We start from the raw sequence: 16,485 nt of genomic DNA on the forward strand, positions 1-16,485 counted from the left end.
AGTAGCCGTCATTATTTGCGTGCTTGTTTCAGGGTCAGGGTATAGATACATCGGTGCTAATGGACAGGTCGAGTGCTTTGACGTCCGCGCGCCTATTTCAGTCGCATCGCGTTGTTGTAGATTGAATGATTCGGTACTTCTGATGGGCAGGAGCGATAGGTTGAGCCAACTTGCCGCATACGCAGCAGGACCGCAGGAATACGAGGCAGGCAGGCGGTATGCCGTACGCGCACCGGTCAACAACTGAATGCAAGGATGGTCGTTACGTCCCCTAGGGAGTTCAGACGCGAAATGCAGCTATAGTCAGGTACTCATCAAACGCGATAAGCTCCTCATCTTCTTCGGCATCGTTGCGTAGACAAGGTCGAGGAATCGACGATCTCCCTTACCTCACTCTGAACCTGAACTGTGATCCGCTCTCCTTCGTGGCGTCTAAGAAGGGTGCGCTTCCCCAACTCCCCGGAACTTTGGAAGGTACCGAGAACACAAGGCGAGACGTCAGGGCCTTGCCCCTGATCCGGACCTGGCCGCGTCGATGTGCATTTCCTATGTGCAAACTTTGTTTTCGACATACGTTCGTGGAAATGTGTTGAATCTTTCGTGGAGGGGCTCGTTGTAGAAAATCTCTCTGCATGTATACCAAGTTTTCCAACGATATCGCGCGCAAGAAATCGGCGATGGGATGAAGTGCAGCGGAGGCAACTTGTATGATGACATGACCGATCGAGAATAAGTCGAGAGCGACGATGATAAGGGAGCTTGAGTTCCCAGATATATATCGTGTATATCATTGCCACGTTCCGCAGGGTTTCCCAACTTAACGCAAATTACGGTGGTTGTGCGGGCATGAGTCGCGGAGATATGCATCACTGATGCTCTATGGATGGAGCGCCCCTTTTACTGCAGCCCCCGAAACTCGGGAGAGGATCGAGCTGAATGAGCTGGGGTAACCTGCACCGGGTGGCGGTGTGCTGACGATGCGTTTAATCTCCGGCCGGGGTCGTCCATGGCATTTGCGTTGCAGCTAGGCTGTCCTAGCCTGCGCGGGCTTGGTAGGCATTGCCGGGCGTTCGTGTGCGGCCATAGGTCCGGGTTCTGCTACCAGTGGTGCGGCGCTCCGTCGGGTAGTGAAAAAACCAGCGAGCCGTACGCATTGGCGTTTGATGTAACCTGGCGCTCGGACCAGGACCTTGAAAGATTGATGGACGATCCACACGATGTAGTTCAGTCCCATCACCAGGCCGAAGAAGAACAACATGGTCAGCGTTGCGCTGGACCACATCTCGTATGCCACGCATACGAGGAAGAACATCAATGAGCTTGCTGAGATGATCAAGCATAGCGCAGGCACGCGGCTCGTCAGGCAGAAGAAGAAATAAGTGCCGTACGAGTCTAGGGCCAGTTGCTGTAATGCAGATCATGAGCACGCATAGAGAGATATTAGGTGAGCACGTACCCGGAAGCGCTCCGCATCGACACCATGGTATCGTACGATGTAGAGGGCATCTATGCACAGCCCCACGCCCGATGAAACGCTCGCTGCGGCGACCGCACGCTTGGAGAACGAGTCCATTGGGGATATTGAATCTGGAGAGAACCCGAAAACGGTCACGGCCAGGGTCGCAAGTGCGATAAGAAACATTCCGGATGCAGACCACTCGGTCCGCAGACGCCCGAGCACACGTTCCACAGCTTCATCTGCTTCCGGACTTGTAAGCTCCGTACCGCGAAGCTCCGTGTAGAAAGAGAAGGATGACACTGTCGACTGCGCAAGGGAGAGTGAACTAGAGGCGATCGAGTCCGCAAATGAAGCAGAAGATTGGACGCTGAACTGATCCGTGGAGTATTGAGGTAGTATACGAGCTGCGATGAACGACACGACACTGTACGGCGGTGGATGTAATGCCTTCTCTTCCAGGAGGTCAGATTCGGTCGCTTCGTCCTCATCGTAGCCAGGGAGGTCATTGCCTTCCTGGATGCCCATGGAGCTCTCGCCGTCGGTATCCAAGCACGATTCGTCAGAGGTGAAGATTTTGTAACCTCGAGGCTTCCTTCGACGTCGACGAATTTGTGCTTCCGGCTCCGCGTGAGTTTCAGAATATCCGTGATCTGTTTGGCTGCAATCGTCCGCGGGTTCAACTGAGTGGGGGTTAAGTCAGGAAGGCCAGCCCAAAGTGTGAACACATGATGGTTACCTGAGGCATCGGTACAATCAATTTTGTCTGAAAAGCCACCATCAAACCCATCTGATTCCTCGCACAGCGTCGTATCCTCCGTTGTCGACTGAGCCGTTGATATATGGGAGGTGGACGGTAGCAGAAGCTTCAATGTTATGGATGCACTTGTGGGGTGTTGACCTTTTCTCGGAACATTTGTCCCCGAACGGCACGAGCTGAGGCGGACATCGAGCCCTTTCCCTATCAAAACCGGTCGGTGATTTGGATTTTATGAACCGAGGGGCGGACATACTGGGATGCTGCCGATTCACTAACTCCTTCAGAGTGACCGACGTGGACGCGACGAGGACCGTTTTCCGCTTCTTCTTGCTCGGCGGTTTGTGCCAAACTCGGACCTCCAGCTTCGAATCCAACTTCGTCGGTTTCCTGGAGATGCACCTTCGTCACAGGTAACCCAGAACAAGACGAATGGCTTACAAAGGGAGGTATGCCTTCTGGTTGGGGTTCTCCCCATTACATCCAAGGCAGATCTCGTACTGCGGATGCTGGTCGAAATCAATCGTGACGATGGGTCTCCACGCCTTCTCCGGGCGAAGGAACGACAATCCTCGAGCACGGGAGACTTGAGAGACAATAGTCAGTCACTATCATTCCAAGAGGGCGCTGATTTTATACGCACCTATCAGAGAAAGAGATCTAAACATTGAGTAAGATGTCAGAGTGCTACGACAGTCATGAGACGACTCGGACGAAGACGTACTCATGATTCGCCTCCGACTCCATCCAGTATGACCTCGGCATCGTCAGCCGGTAAGGACTAGGGCTTTTGGGTATCGTTAGAAAAGAAAAAAGTAATGGGTATCGCGAGGCAGCAAGAGCGTAAAGTGGAGAGGTACTTGAAGCGTATTATAAGTAATTGAATCATGGCGATGCGGGTGCGCGCTATGCAGTGCTATCGCGGAGCCTGAGAAACGCAGCCTCTTTCCTCGTACCACGTCAAACCACGCCCTTGGCCTTCAACGCTGCGACATCTTGTATTCTAGAATGTACACATCAATATACACCCAGAAACCAATACTCTCCGAATCAACCGAGTGACATCCATTTTCAATGAGCGCCAGCACGTTACATACATCAGTGATATTCATCCCAAACACATCACTACCCCGTCGCTTACGTTAGCCACGTGGTCCGGCATCCCGAAGTTGCGTCTTACCTCGGCAACCTCAAAGTCACAATTCCTAGGTTGCGCTCCTACCATGTCTTCGGGGGAAGGGGATCTTCAACCAGCATCCGTGCCCAAAGCCAAGCGAGTCAAGGCTGCCAAAGCATGCGATCTCTGTAGACAGAAGAAAAGTAAGGATATCAGTTTTGCCGTTTGGGGCTAGTCCTGATATAAGTTACCCACAGTTCGATGTGAGAACTGCATTAGAACTCGGCACAATCCCTCCAAGCTAACTGCCCGGAATTGAAGGTGATGCCCAAGAAGGCTCCGGGTCTCGATGTTCTTACTGTGTAACGCATGGTTCGGAGTGTACCTTCGGATCTGAGAGAAAGGTGCGCATCGACCATTATCTCCATGTATCAGTTGTCTGAAATCCACCCAGCGTCCAGGGCGTCCCAACAAATATGTTGAAAGCCTGCAGAAACGCTTGAAACATCTGGAAGACGTTGTGCATAACGTAGGCAGAAACGTGCTAGCCATTGTATCATCTAATCATTTGCTCCTAGCTTCGACCTGACATAGACCTTGCGCAGGAGCTGGACGCTCTTACTCTTGACTCCGACTCGGATGAGGCCCACTCGATTTTACCACATGTAGACTCGCAGACCAGCACAAAGCACACATCTTTTATCATGTCACCAACACTTCCCAATCATGCTTCGCCCACCGATACCCACCTTCCGGATTCCAGCGATGATGAGGAGTTGGACCAGCGGGCTATTCGTCAACTTGTTAACCAGGCACATCATCGGCCTGGGGATACTTTCTTGGGCAAGTCGAGCGCGGTGCATTTCGTACACAACATTTACAAGAAGAAGTACGATGTCAAACCCGACGATGCCACTTTTCCCCAGACATATCAGAACTTCAGGGAGCGGTTTCGTGGAAGGGAGGAATTCTGGAGCCACCACCCAGTGCGTGCTCATTCACGAGTCCGCCGGACAGCCTCTGACCTCCTTGCACAGTATATGATGCATGCCTTCAACGAAGACAGGCCCATACATTCCTTCCCTGTCCCACCTTTGATCACGCATTTAGTGGACATCTACTTCAACCGTATCAACCCCTTCCTACCTCTTCTCCATCGACCTACCTTCGAACGCGCTTTGGCAGACAATCTACATTTCAATGACTCCGGATTTGGATCGGTCCTCCTGCTTGTTTGCGCCAATGCAGCCCGGTACTCTGATGATCCTCGGGCTTTCGACCCAAAGCAACCTGAAGCCAGTGGTTGGGTGTGGTTTAACCAGGTCACGATTGCGAAGCATGTGGTAACGGGTGCTGCTCGATTACATGATTTGCAAATTTATGCGGTATGTCACGACCCATAGTCGCTCGTTCTTCGGTCCATTCACCCAATCTCCAGCTCGCTGTGACGTTCTTGAAGGTTTCCGTGCAGCCTCAAGCGTGCTGGGGAATGGTAGGGCTCGGGATTCGTCTTGCTGTAGACGCCGGTGTCCATCGTCGGAAGACCTACAAACTGGGGAACACCCCCGAGGGCGAACTGTGGAAACGCGCATTTTGGCACGTTGCCTCCCACCACAACGTGCATGCAGGCTAAAGCTGACATAATACGCTAACCAGGATCCTGGTCCTCATCGATCGTCAGATTAGTTGCGCTATGGGCAGACCCTTCAGCATACAGGAAGAGGAGTGAGTCATGTTTGCAGTTGTACGTCTTCATGCCACCTCATAATACTCTCAGTATGGACGTTGATTACCCAGTCGAATGCGACGACGAGTACTGGGATGTTCCAGGACACGAGTTCGAACAGCCTCCGGGAAAACCCTCCTATGTATCGGCATTCATCCAAAACATGAAGCTGACCCATATTCTGGCGTTCGCGATGAGAACAATCGTGAGTGCGCAAGGGAAGTACCCTGAACAAACATGCTGAGGCAGCAAACCAGTATTCAATTGGCAAATCAAAGGCTCTCCTAGGTCTTGTGGGTGACGATTGGCAGGAGCGTACGATGGCTCAGCTCGACTCGGCATTGAACAGCTGGAAGAACTCATTGCCAACTCACTGTGAGCATTCAATCTTTTGCTACGCGTGCGCAAGGTCACGAGTTTGCCAATAGTGCAGTGGCATCCCAATATCGAGGAGCCTCTCGCTCTGGAACAATCCGCCTATCTTTATACCTCTTACTATCTGCTCCAAATCATCATCCATAGGCCATTCATCACACCGTCAAGTCGCTCCTCGCCGCTTTTCTTCCCTTCGCTTGCCATCTGCACTAGCTCTGCCCGTTCTTCCGCCCATCTCTATCAGGCGATGCAAAGACGGGGCTTCCAACCGTTTCCACAATCTGTGGTGCGTAACCTTCGCGCTGAACAACATCACATCGCCTCACGGCTTTCGTTGAGAATAGGCTTGCTTATGGATGAGTGGTATCGTCCTTTTCTTGAATTTATTAGGCTCCAGAAGATCAGGCAGAACCAAAGAGGCAGCGGAAACCAGAAAAGATGCACAGATTTGCCTGGATATCCTTGACGAGATGAAGGACAGGTTCGTCTATCCCGAAACCCGCTCTAACTCGTTGAATTTCGAGCTAAGGAATGAACGTAGATGGCCTATCTGCAAGGGAATGATGTCAGTTTCTGCATTGAAGCGTCTACACCCATGATTGATTTACCAACGCTGTAGATTATCGCTAGAAGAACTGGCCAATACCGCCGACAATGTGCAACCTGTTCCGTCGGCAGCCGTTCCGCAGTCGAGTACGCAGAGTTCACCGTCGGAATCATCAAACTCCGACGATTCTCCTTTGTCCACGGTAGCAACGCCGGAGATGTCAACGCACTATTATGCGGACCCAATCCAGTTGGCCGAACCAGAGTTATCACTGGGGCATGACCTTTACGATCCACAGTCCTACTGCGGTGCCGTTCCGCAACAGGCCGTTGCGTTTCCTCCGGATGGCAACCTGGCTAGCTCGCTCGCAGCTTCATACCTTTCGATGCCGACGAAGAACGAGGAGATCAATCTTCAACCTGACCCAATGTTTACGAATTTCTACACCCACGAAAACACTTTGCGCTACAATCTCGACGCATCGTATTATCAAGTTACAGACGGGATAGGTAATTTGGCGTCAACATCGATGAGCACTTTCAACCCTATGCAAATCTATGGATGTGAAGATGCAAGTGACCTTACTTTATCCTTCGACGACGCTGTCGCGCTGTGGTCGTCTGTGCCAAACACTGTCGAGTAAGTAACAATCACCAGGGTTGTATGAGACGCTGACATGGGCACAGTATGAATTCTTGGGCAACATACAACCCGCCTACGTCCAACGAACAATAATCGCACCTACACTTGCAAGCATGTGGCTTTGCGTAACTCAACGTGCGCCTGCCTTTTGCCATTATTGTGCTTGCTTAAATGTCCTGCCGATTGTATCTCGTATAAGACCTGTATTCCTATGACCTAATTCATACCCCCATTCCGGACTTCGTACTGCATCTCACCGTGTCGCTTTCGTTACATTGCTTGGAATAGAACGCGAGATGCATCACCCCTCACCTCCTTGCCATTGCCATGCGATCATTACATACAAACGATGATGGTGTCCATGGTGTTTCGTGTGGACGGACGACAAGCTTCATTCCGCTTACCTGCCCCTTTTGGAGGAGCTCTAAGCCTGCCTCAACCCCTGCCAGACCCTTCGGCAAAACGCGCACGCGGTTGGGCTGTCGAGGCGTCGCTATGAGCGCCTGTGCATCGACAGGAAGCAGAAGAACAGCGAACCTTAACAGAGCCATCTTCGAGGTGTCGAGGACAGTGCTGAGCAACGCCACGACAAAGCGCTTGATTGCCTGGAAGGGTGAAGCTCCCGAAGACGTGCGCGATGTGCTTATTCCCTCGGTTGTCGCGCACTTCTTGAGAGGGAGGTCCGAGAAGAATGATAGTCCCGTGCGGGGCGAGGATGTCCAGCCCCGTTCTCTGCGCTTCCGGGACGCTGGTGGCATCAAAGACGACCTCAATGGGTGCAGTCGCAATCTTGGCGACCTCCGACGCGAAAGACGATAGAAGAAGCGAGCGCGGGATGACGTGCTTCGCACCTAAAGAAAGAAGATGATCGGTGTTGTGCGGCGAGGCTGTGACGATGATGGGTGAAAAGCCGGAGAGCCGGGAAAATTGAATTGCTGGAGGACGGGGCTTGAGCAAGCTACGAGCGCTAGAGAAGATAATTATTCACCGTATTGGCCCATGCTTGTAGCACCGCCAAACAATATGAAAGGTTTTCACATCTTACCTACATTGCACGAACTTCTGTACAAGCTGTTCGAGCGCGTAACCGCAAGGTCATACAGAGCATGAGATATATCTGCCACTGTGAACACAAGCTTTGGGTACACAAAGTCCAGACTGGAAGGCATTGACGGAACACCAGATGCCGTGCCGGAGTAATCCATTAAAAGCATTCCGTGGCCATAGTTCAAGTAGTTGTTTCAGACAAGGATGCACCACAAAAGCACGCGATGGGTCCAGGAGAGATGATATCTTCTTGATGGGCCATGATGGACGCCAGCTCGTCGTGCCCATACCGACTCAGACGTTCACCGAGTCTCCAGAGAGAGACATGCCGATATCTTCGTAACACCGAGTAGTATCGGGAGAATCCATCTAGTAGTGTATAAGTACAAAGTGCACGACGACAGCCTGAGTGGCTGTGCAACACGCATTGTCGCCAGCGTCTTTAGCATTCGCTGGTCCATAGTGCTCTCCACGCGACCATACTTGGTGCTTTGCTCAACTCTCCGCGTTGTGATTTGCTCTCGTTCAACAATCTACCGCCACGGACGCTTCATTGCCCGCGGGTCGGGTTAGTCTTGCCACCTACCAAACCGCTCGCATTGGTCCTGCAACTATAATCGAGCTGGCAAGATAACATGTTCGTATCCCGCACATCCGCGATGTCTCTGAAACTCATCTCATGCAAATTACAGTGCTTGGCTCCAAGACTTGTGCTGTTTAGAAAGTTGAAGACAGGGATGGCACATATTACGGAGGAGACCACATCCAGAGAACCGTCCCCCGAGGTTGGGTCGTCAGAGGATTCAAAGGAGATACCAGTCATACTAGAGCATCCGTCTCAACACGAAGAGAAAGGATGGCCATTGGAGAGCGTTGTTGCATTTGTTGCAGCGGTTTGCCTTGCTCACTTCCTCATTGTCACTGGCGGATGGACGAACAAGGTGGTAGGATGGTTGGAAGGGCTTGGGATCCGGCAAGGCTAACAGTTTAGTATGTTTGTATTCGGTGCTTGTATACAATGGGTAGATCACGAATGGAGATTACAGGGTCTGTGTCATTATGGCGAGATTTGACACCAAGAATCACGTTCGCGAACAGCGTTGAGCGACTGGTTCCGAATGCAGAACTGTTCAACAACGGGCGTATGTAGATGCTTCCTTGAAGTCGAGATGTCCTTGATTAAATGTACGGCCCCTGCGGCGCAGAAGAAGAGCTGGCGTGTTTGCTAGGTCCGGTGAATCTGCCGACTAAGTCGCAGAGTCCCCGGAGAGGACAAAGAGCGGTCCGCAGTCCTGATGCTTCGACCCTGCCAGTACGAGGCTGCAACGGCGACACGCTGCGCTGCGAATTGGGTTCGCCAGGGTGTGGCTTGGTATCACCCGGATACTTCGGGGGTGGATGTTCCGTCTTCAAGCTCAACGGCTGCTTTACGACCACCTCAATTATCTCAAATCTTTCCAGCGCGGAAACGACTGCTTCATAGGTCAGTACGTTCCTGTAGGCATGACCGGCACACCCTCTCACCCGTGCCCCAAGCATTCGGTGCTATTTTGACTTTGCTAGGAGTACCCTGCACGATAACCCCGACCTCGAAACAAATCTGTTCACTGGGGGTGGATCCTAGGCATCGTGGATATGCAGATTTTGCAAAGTCCACCGCTTGCTGTACGCCTGAATAAGTATCTACGTGTGCAGGTAGCCACGCCGATTGTACTAACTTCGTAATTCAACGCAGGGGTAACGTATACCAACTCGTCTTCGTGACGGTAAGTCACCAGGTCGACGGGTTGCCGAGCTGAAGAGACAGGGATATTGGCCAATGAAGGAGAGGTGTAAGGGCAATTGAAGGCCATCATCAGCGTCTTGGACGTCTGTCCTGAGGATGTGGTCTTGGAATGCACAATCCTTACATTATATACTGTACATGTCTATAAGCTGTAGTGGTAGCGGCTTAATCCATGCTAGGAGCGGTGGTAGATCGTAGTTTTGGCGCTTGACATGGATCGAATTTAGCGGCAGTCAGGCTGTAAATGAATGATATTTGGACGGGCCGAGGCTATGCGCACTGGCTCCTGAAACGCGAGTTAGCAGCGACAAATCTGGCGTTCCAATGGCACGCTGTCGACTGCACGAGTGGCGTACGTGCAGCGCAGCAACCGGCTGTTCCGCTACCGGGACCTCGTCGGCAATCTACCTACCTACCTACCTACCTACCTACCTACCAACACGGACACAGCAACATGCTATTTAAACCTGTGCCAGTAGGGCATCAACGGCCACCGACGTAGTAATTATTCTGCTGTTGCGCTATCGTCTGCAGAGGCATGTGCGGGGCAGAGTCATCTAGAGATCTATACTTCTCCCGCTTGGACGCCAGCGGCAGGATGGCGTTCGCCCTAGGCTTGGTTTGACCACCTCGCCTCTTGCAGCAGCATTTCCAAACGATGAGTCCTACACTGGCGAGGAAGATAACCAGCGCGCCGAGAAAAATGTAGGGCCAGTTTCGCAGAACCTCGCCCTTTAAGTGCTGCTCTTTCTCAGCCTTGGACTCCGGAGAGGACTGCGCCTCGCTCTCAGGCAGGAGCTGGTGCGCAGAGTCACCGGTGGTATCGACCCCGCCGAGCCGGACCTTGACAAAGTCGGAGTGTGCCTCGGATGGATCTGTGAGGGGAAGTAGTTGCACGAAGGGATCACCGCGGTCGCTGGATGCGTCTTCGATGAAATCACCGTAGTCGAGCAACGTGTAGGCGTTTCGCACTGCGGCACATTGGGCAATTGTCAGGAAGAGACAAGATGAGACGTTAGTTACTCACGGAATGCCATGCCTACAGCACAAGCATGCATCAGTCGCCAGAACTACCATGCATAGCACTCTTCATACCAAGGATCATATCGTACTCTCCCAGTAAACTGAATGCAGAAGTGATGGGTTGGAACTGCCGACGTCACTCAGTAGAAGGGAGGCAGAGAGACATAGTCGCTCACAGTGCCTACGCAGGCCGTAGAACCGTTGGCGAAAGTTGCGCCAAAGTCATCGCTACTGGTATCGAGCGGGTGCACAGGAAACGGCAAACCGCCCAACTTGATGGTCAGGTTCACTGCGTCCACGTTACGTCAGCGGCTGTTGAACACGCCCTTTTGGCGAGGCCTCACCTTCTTGGTTGCATGGAAGCAGCCATAGCTCGGATGAGGAGGAATATTCGGCGCCTTGGATACGACCATAGATAGCATCAGCAACCTTTCGAGGAACTTGCGGGCTATATATGCGGGGTAAGCATTTCGGCGTGATATATAAAGGCGCTTCAAGGCGTACAAAGTGAAACCGGAGTCGATGACTGCCACAAGCTGTCCATCGGGAACACCATGTACGATAGAGTCGTGTTCAATAACATTCCCATCCGGTCCAATGACGCCTTCCTTGTCAATTAGAACAGACCAATGTTGATCCTGCTTCGTCAACCTTCTGACAGTCTCGACGTCCATCTTCTCCATGTCGCTGATCTTCTCGAACCCTGGGATGATCTCGGAGATCGTCAATTGACCGGTGAATGAAGATGTCGGATCGTCCTGCCGATCCAATAGAAATGATATAAAGTTGGAAGAGGTTTCATTCTGTTGGAAGATTCTGTTCACGACATTGTTGCCCGCCGCGCTGTCGAGCTTGTCGCGAATGACGGATCCTGAGTTCGGCCCTAGACCAATCAGGCCCTCGTAGCCCTCGGATGCGATGTTGGCCGAAAAGCTCGACGTGTCAGTTACGAGAACTATCCCGATGTGAGCCCTCGTGCTTCGCCGCAACGAAGGTACGTACGATACGCCTGGTTCTCCACCGTATAATCGTCGAAGGTCAAGGTCGCTGTGTTGATACTGCCTTTCTAAAGTGATGAATACATGCGCGTCTATGACTTCAATCCGAAATACCTTTGGCTGCACCCACAGCATAGGACAACGTCAACGACTTCCCGGTATCCACGGTGCCCGGAACGTCCCCAGTAACCCACAGGTCGGAGCTGACGCGGCGTCAGTTGCATTCCCATGTGGTTAACACGAGCGGAATGCAGACCTTCCCGTGTCCAGCATAACCGGCTTGGTGACGCCTCCGAGCGTTATATTGCTGATATAGAACGCATTCCGGGTATTCGCCACCGGTATGGAGCTGTTGCCCGAGGTGTTGGAGGATCCGGTCACAGTAGTCCTCCGCGAAAGCGAGTGAGAACCGTGGTTGTGTTTGACGTGAAATGGTATCTTAACAGCTTGTACAGCTGCGACGAAAAGGTATAAGAGAGAGAGGGGTATAACTGAATTTCCCATGCGGAGAGGATGCGTCGAAACACGACAGCTTGAAAAGAGCGACTGGGGGCAAATAATGCAGACTATCTGGACTAGTAGAGACAGGAAAGCCGAAGCAAGGTATCCAGAGTTGAGGTGGTGGTGGTTAATTATAGGGCGCGTCTCCGGAGTGGCGGTCACACTTCGCCGCTGCACGCATCACCGCCGCTGCAAGCACAACTAAGTCACGGTAAATTCGTTGACAAGTTCGATCGCTTAACGTGCGCGAAGGTCCGATCCCAACACATATTAGTTATGTTCAAACATCTACTAGTAGCATACAGTGTACGTTGGAAACGAGCGCATCATTCAACGAGCATCTTCGTACATTGGTATCATGCGAACAAATCAATGTCAACGGAACCGCTCAGGCAGTCGTCTTGCTTGGCCGCGTCGACGTGCTGGGGATGATACTGAACGCATCGCTGTGCCAGTCGTTGCCGGTCTTCGCCGCTTCAACGCGCTCGTTCGCGCGGTTCACGTAGCCGGATGGATGGCCGTGCTCAGGCAGGAGAAGATGCTCGCGGTCGGTGACGACTTGGAACTTGCCGGTCTTCTGGTCAACGTGCTGCGCCTTGCCTTTCGCCTCGCCCTTCTTGCTCTGGAAGAGCTGTTGAAGGACTTGCGTGCGACTAGCGTCATCCGCAGCCTTGGCCTCCGCCATGCGGTCACGAACGCCGACGAGCTGGCCGTCGATGTACTCGAAACCGGTGGTGATAGCATCGGAAATCGCCTTTTGGATCTGTTTCTTCACCAAACCAGTCGCGAGGGGCTTGAGCGTCTTGTACAGCAAGTCGTGTTTCGAATCACGGATACTGAACTTCAGCGTGTCGACCTTGACATGGACATTCTTGACTTTGAAGATGCTGCTCTGATCCTTGCCAGCGTCGGCAAGGTGAACAGTGACAGTCAAGCCTTCGCCGCCAAGGAGGACGTCAGCGAGACCGCTGTCCTCGAGCTTCGGGAACCCTGTCTTCTTGCGGAACCAGAAGGCAACGTCGCGCATGTCGCATTGCATCTGGGCGAAGGTGAACGTAAACCTGCGCAATAATGTGAACAATAGGATAATGGGCCACGTGGAAAAATACGTACTCATTGTGATGCTCATCCTTAATCGCATCGTACGCACTGAACTTCATGAAGTTGTGCGCCTCGACGGAAACGATGTTGGGGAATAAGTTACGGCCGCTGAGGGTAAGGTTCTCCACGACGAGATCGATATTATCGTCGGTGTACTCGATGCGCGGAATGGGAACATAGCCGACATTGTCGACGAGCGTGGGCAGAATGACCTTGCGGATGTCAAGCCACAACTCGGGCTTGTACTTAAGGTTCCCCTCGCTGTCGAAGAGCAGGTCTTTGGTGAGTCGAGCCCAGTCTTGTCCGAATCTCTGGTTCAAAGGATCGTCACCCATGGCCTTGAAGAAGCCGCCAATTGTACTGAAGAGGTTGTCGAAGTGACCCTTGTACTTCTCGTCGTAGAACTGACGGCCCGTGTCACGGATCTCGACAGCCTCGTTATTGCAAGCGGGTTCCAAAACAAATCCGGGTTCCAACAAACACTTCGAGGAGGAATTAGTCGATGGGAAAAAAATGGGTAGGCCTTAAGCATACCTTGCGCACGTACGCATCGACGCGCTTGAACCAGTCGCGAAGCCCGCTATCGTTGCGCGAGTCGGTAATGAGTTGGTCAACTGCGGCCCAGATCTCGTCGGTGCTACGGCCGTTCGCGAAACGCTCGATGAGAGTGCGGAACTCCTTGGACGCGACAGTGAATGAATCTTGCGAAGCCGACGTCTGGCCATGCTCCTTGGTGTTTTGGGCGGTGTTCTGAGCGTGTCCGGCGTACTCCTCCAGGTATCCGAGAAGCCAGCGAATCGACTCCTGATAATCGTCGTGCTTCTGACATTCAACGATGACCTTCTTCATGCGGAAGATGAATTGATCACGGCGCTCGGGAGGGAAATATTCGTCGGAGAAGAACTCCTTGGCGCGATCACGGTGTTCACGCGCACGCTCCTTGTGCTCGTCGGGAACGCGGTTGGTGACTTGATCCTTATAGAGAATGGTTAGCGCTACGGCCGAACAACCTGTGTGAAGGATCATACCCTAACACCACGGAGGCGATCCATAACCGTGCGCTTGCCCGCCCCCTTCTCTTCTTCATTCTCAGGGATACCGTTCGTTGTGTTGGCGATGTCGTTGGCGTTGGCTTGCGCCTCCTGAGTGGCACGATCCTTGGCTTGCTGTGCGGTGTCGTACGCCTGATCGCGCAGCTCTCCGCCGCGACGAACCTGACCGTCCTCAGTCTTAACAGCGGCACCTTCTCCAAGGGGCTCGTGAGGATGCTGGGCGACTCGGTGTCCCGTGCCGGGAACGCGAACCTCAGGTACAGGGGTGCCATCGTTCGGACCGATGGTACGGCCACCCTCGGTCACGAACTGATCACTGGGCGCGGTCTGGTCGACATTGCGAAGCTGTTCTTCGGACGGGCGAATGCCCTCCGCAGCTTTCGCTGCTCCACGGGCAAGCAAGTCACGGCCAATGACGGTGAAGTCCGAAACGAGTTTGCGGGCCTCGGAGTTGGTGAAAACGAGAGAAAGCAAAGTACGCAGATGCTTCACAGCTGCAAATGCCATGAGTATAACGAAACGCGACAATGAAATCACCATACCTTGTTGACTGTCCTGCTGCGCCTTCTGTTGATCAACAGTGGTCAACGCAGACGGGTCCTTCTTGAGACGGTCATAGTCGACGTCGCGTGTGTGCCAGACAAAGTTCTGGAAGACCTCGTCGCTGTTCTTCTCCAAAATCATCTCGCGCGCAGTCTCCACGATATCGCGGGTGTCCTCGATGAGCTTGCGGCCCTCAGGCGACAGCGAGTTCAGGTCCACGGGCGAATTGTCGAGAACGTAACGGAGCGTCTCGTCGATCTGGGCATTGGATGGCAGACGGCCATCGCGGAAGGCTTGGATGACGCCGTACAAACGAAGCTAAGTGGTAAGGCAGATTAGAATTTATCCGACGTCTACCCGGGAGATGGCGCTTACCTTGCGGTCGACATCGGCCTCTTTCTTCTCGCGGTTGATGGGGTCGACAACGGAACCCTTGGTGGGGTGGTCGCTGATATCCTTGGGGGCGATGGGCAAAGACATATTTGGTCGTTAAGTGGTCGTAACAGATATTAAGTCGTAATAGTACTAGGTAGTGGGAGACGATACGAAGCAGTTTGCGTCGGGAGGAGCGCGGTAAGGAACCTTTATGTACCGACGGATGGAAAGTATGACGCTCGGTGGTAGCAATGACTTCATCGTTGGAGTGCCTAGTGGCCGACGCGTATGACGCCTATCTCAGCCTGTTGTCTCTATATCGGAACCAGCAAGAACGCCCAAGTGGAGTAACATATGTATGCATCCAGCGCCACCGGCCTCCGAGTTCGCGTTCAGTTCGAATGACCTGCGCGCGACGTGTGCGAACCGAACAGGCAGGACAGTACGTATATGGCGGCGTATTTGTGGATGCGTACGCGACTCCTCGTGCTGCCTCCGTTTCGAGACGGCTAGCCTGGATCACATCGTCATACTGCGATCGAGGTAGCAGCTCGGTAAACCGTCATGGAAATGCTACAGGACTTGGAGCCAGAGAGGAGCGACGTTGGCGAAGGGGACAGCAAAGTGCACGCGACTTCTACGGGTCTTCCACATGGCGAGACGCGTGGCGTCATACCCTAGATCTGTACACAGCCACGTCTTCAGATAAGATGAGATGCGAGTCCAGTTGCGCTGTAAGTTACACCTATAGCACAGCAGGGTTGCGCACGATACCGTGCAGCTCACATCAGCCCCAGCTACTCTTAGTAAGATTAGCATCGATATATGTGAGCGCTGAACTCACATAGCACCAGAGATATACATATCTCGATGATACACCGCAACGAAGTGCAAAACACCATGCTGTACATGTGCTATTTTTCCAGTTATGTCGAAGTGCGGTAAGTAGTCAAATTAGCTATCCGATACTGTAATATGGCGACAGTAACGTAAAATCTCCGACCCTTGATACGTAGATAGGGGTAAATTTACGTTCTACTTATTGCGGACGAGTATATTGGGACGTAGTCCACTGTCATGTCACAAGGCCCAGTTTGAAAGCTACTTCTTTGTCACTTTGTTGTGAGCGGTCTAAATACTTACTGATTGAGAGATAAGGGTGCGACATCCGACAAGAGTTATCAGAATCGACAATAGCAGGCAGCCTCAAAAGCAATTTGAAGCTCTTATGTAACCGTTGAACACGAAAGTTAGATCTACCATGTAAAATAAATAGTCTACCCATTAACCATCGGAGCACAATGCGATACCAGTCGCATTTGTAACGGTTTTCAGTCCAATACTTATACTTATGGCTGTACTTACTAATATGCGACGTCGAGACAACTTGTGATAGTCCTCATTAATATACCCACTTTTGGCTGTGGAACGCTCACAGC

General features: G+C 52.5%; 6 protein-coding genes across 6 annotated transcripts; 2 read left to right on the plus strand and 4 right to left on the minus strand.

Moving 5' to 3' along the window:
* Positions 1-639: 639 nt before the first annotated feature.
* Positions 640-2,997, minus strand: PUNSTDRAFT_124424 (uncharacterized protein). The gene is made up of 7 exons (XM_007380198.1): positions 2,938-2,997; positions 2,857-2,873; positions 2,655-2,799; positions 2,470-2,603; positions 2,196-2,417; positions 1,457-2,139; positions 640-1,405 (listed from the first exon to the last, which is right to left on the minus strand). The coding sequence occupies exons 1-7, from the start codon at positions 2,976-2,978 to the stop codon at positions 1,025-1,027; spliced, it is 1,623 nt and encodes a 540-aa protein (XP_007380260.1). The 5' UTR covers positions 2,979-2,997; the 3' UTR covers positions 640-1,024.
* A 429-nt stretch (positions 2,998-3,426) lies between these two features.
* Positions 3,427-6,925, plus strand: PUNSTDRAFT_97512 (uncharacterized protein). Its single transcript, XM_007380199.1, has 15 exons — positions 3,427-3,533; positions 3,588-3,593; positions 3,652-3,734; positions 3,785-3,859; positions 3,909-4,316; positions 4,368-4,715; positions 4,769-4,926; positions 4,987-5,055; positions 5,108-5,261; positions 5,314-5,431; positions 5,485-5,717; positions 5,776-5,912; positions 5,973-5,996; positions 6,051-6,617; positions 6,665-6,925. Exons 1-15 carry the CDS (start codon positions 3,437-3,439, stop codon positions 6,711-6,713), a joined length of 2,526 nt encoding a protein of 841 aa, XP_007380261.1. The 5' UTR covers positions 3,427-3,436; the 3' UTR covers positions 6,714-6,925.
* A 1,401-nt stretch (positions 6,926-8,326) lies between these two features.
* PUNSTDRAFT_42222 (uncharacterized protein) lies at positions 8,327-8,650 on the plus strand (the record flags this gene model as incomplete). The annotated part of the gene is made up of 1 exon (XM_007380200.1): positions 8,327-8,650. The coding sequence occupies one exon, from the start codon at positions 8,327-8,329 to the stop codon at positions 8,648-8,650; it is 324 nt and encodes a 107-aa protein (XP_007380262.1).
* A 637-nt stretch (positions 8,651-9,287) lies between these two features.
* PUNSTDRAFT_111099 (uncharacterized protein) lies at positions 9,288-9,520 on the minus strand (the record flags this gene model as incomplete). Its single annotated transcript, XM_007380201.1, has 2 exons — positions 9,288-9,338; positions 9,386-9,520. The coding sequence occupies 2 exons, from the start codon at positions 9,518-9,520 to the stop codon at positions 9,288-9,290; spliced, it is 186 nt and encodes a 61-aa protein (XP_007380263.1).
* A 168-nt stretch (positions 9,521-9,688) lies between these two features.
* On the minus strand, positions 9,689-12,077 carry PUNSTDRAFT_97515 (acid protease). Its single transcript, XM_007380202.1, has 9 exons — positions 11,731-12,077; positions 11,589-11,677; positions 11,479-11,538; positions 10,981-11,431; positions 10,821-10,924; positions 10,653-10,765; positions 10,545-10,603; positions 10,481-10,488; positions 9,689-10,424 (listed from the first exon to the last, which is right to left on the minus strand). The coding sequence occupies exons 1-9, from the start codon at positions 11,976-11,978 to the stop codon at positions 9,937-9,939; spliced, it is 1,620 nt and encodes a 539-aa protein (XP_007380264.1). The 5' UTR covers positions 11,979-12,077; the 3' UTR covers positions 9,689-9,936.
* A 286-nt stretch (positions 12,078-12,363) lies between these two features.
* Positions 12,364-15,151, minus strand: PUNSTDRAFT_97516 (uncharacterized protein; the record flags this gene model as incomplete). Its single annotated transcript, XM_007380203.1, has 6 exons — positions 12,364-13,036; positions 13,089-13,558; positions 13,611-14,051; positions 14,105-14,622; positions 14,671-14,989; positions 15,047-15,151. The coding sequence occupies 6 exons, from the start codon at positions 15,149-15,151 to the stop codon at positions 12,364-12,366; spliced, it is 2,526 nt and encodes an 841-aa protein (XP_007380265.1).
* Positions 15,152-16,485: the final 1,334 nt, after the last annotated feature.

The sequence above is a fragment of the Punctularia strigosozonata genome (genome assembly GCF_000264995.1).
Source record: "Punctularia strigosozonata HHB-11173 SS5 unplaced genomic scaffold PUNSTscaffold_2, whole genome shotgun sequence".
Taxonomy (NCBI): Eukaryota; Fungi; Basidiomycota; class Agaricomycetes; order Corticiales; family Punctulariaceae; genus Punctularia; species Punctularia strigosozonata.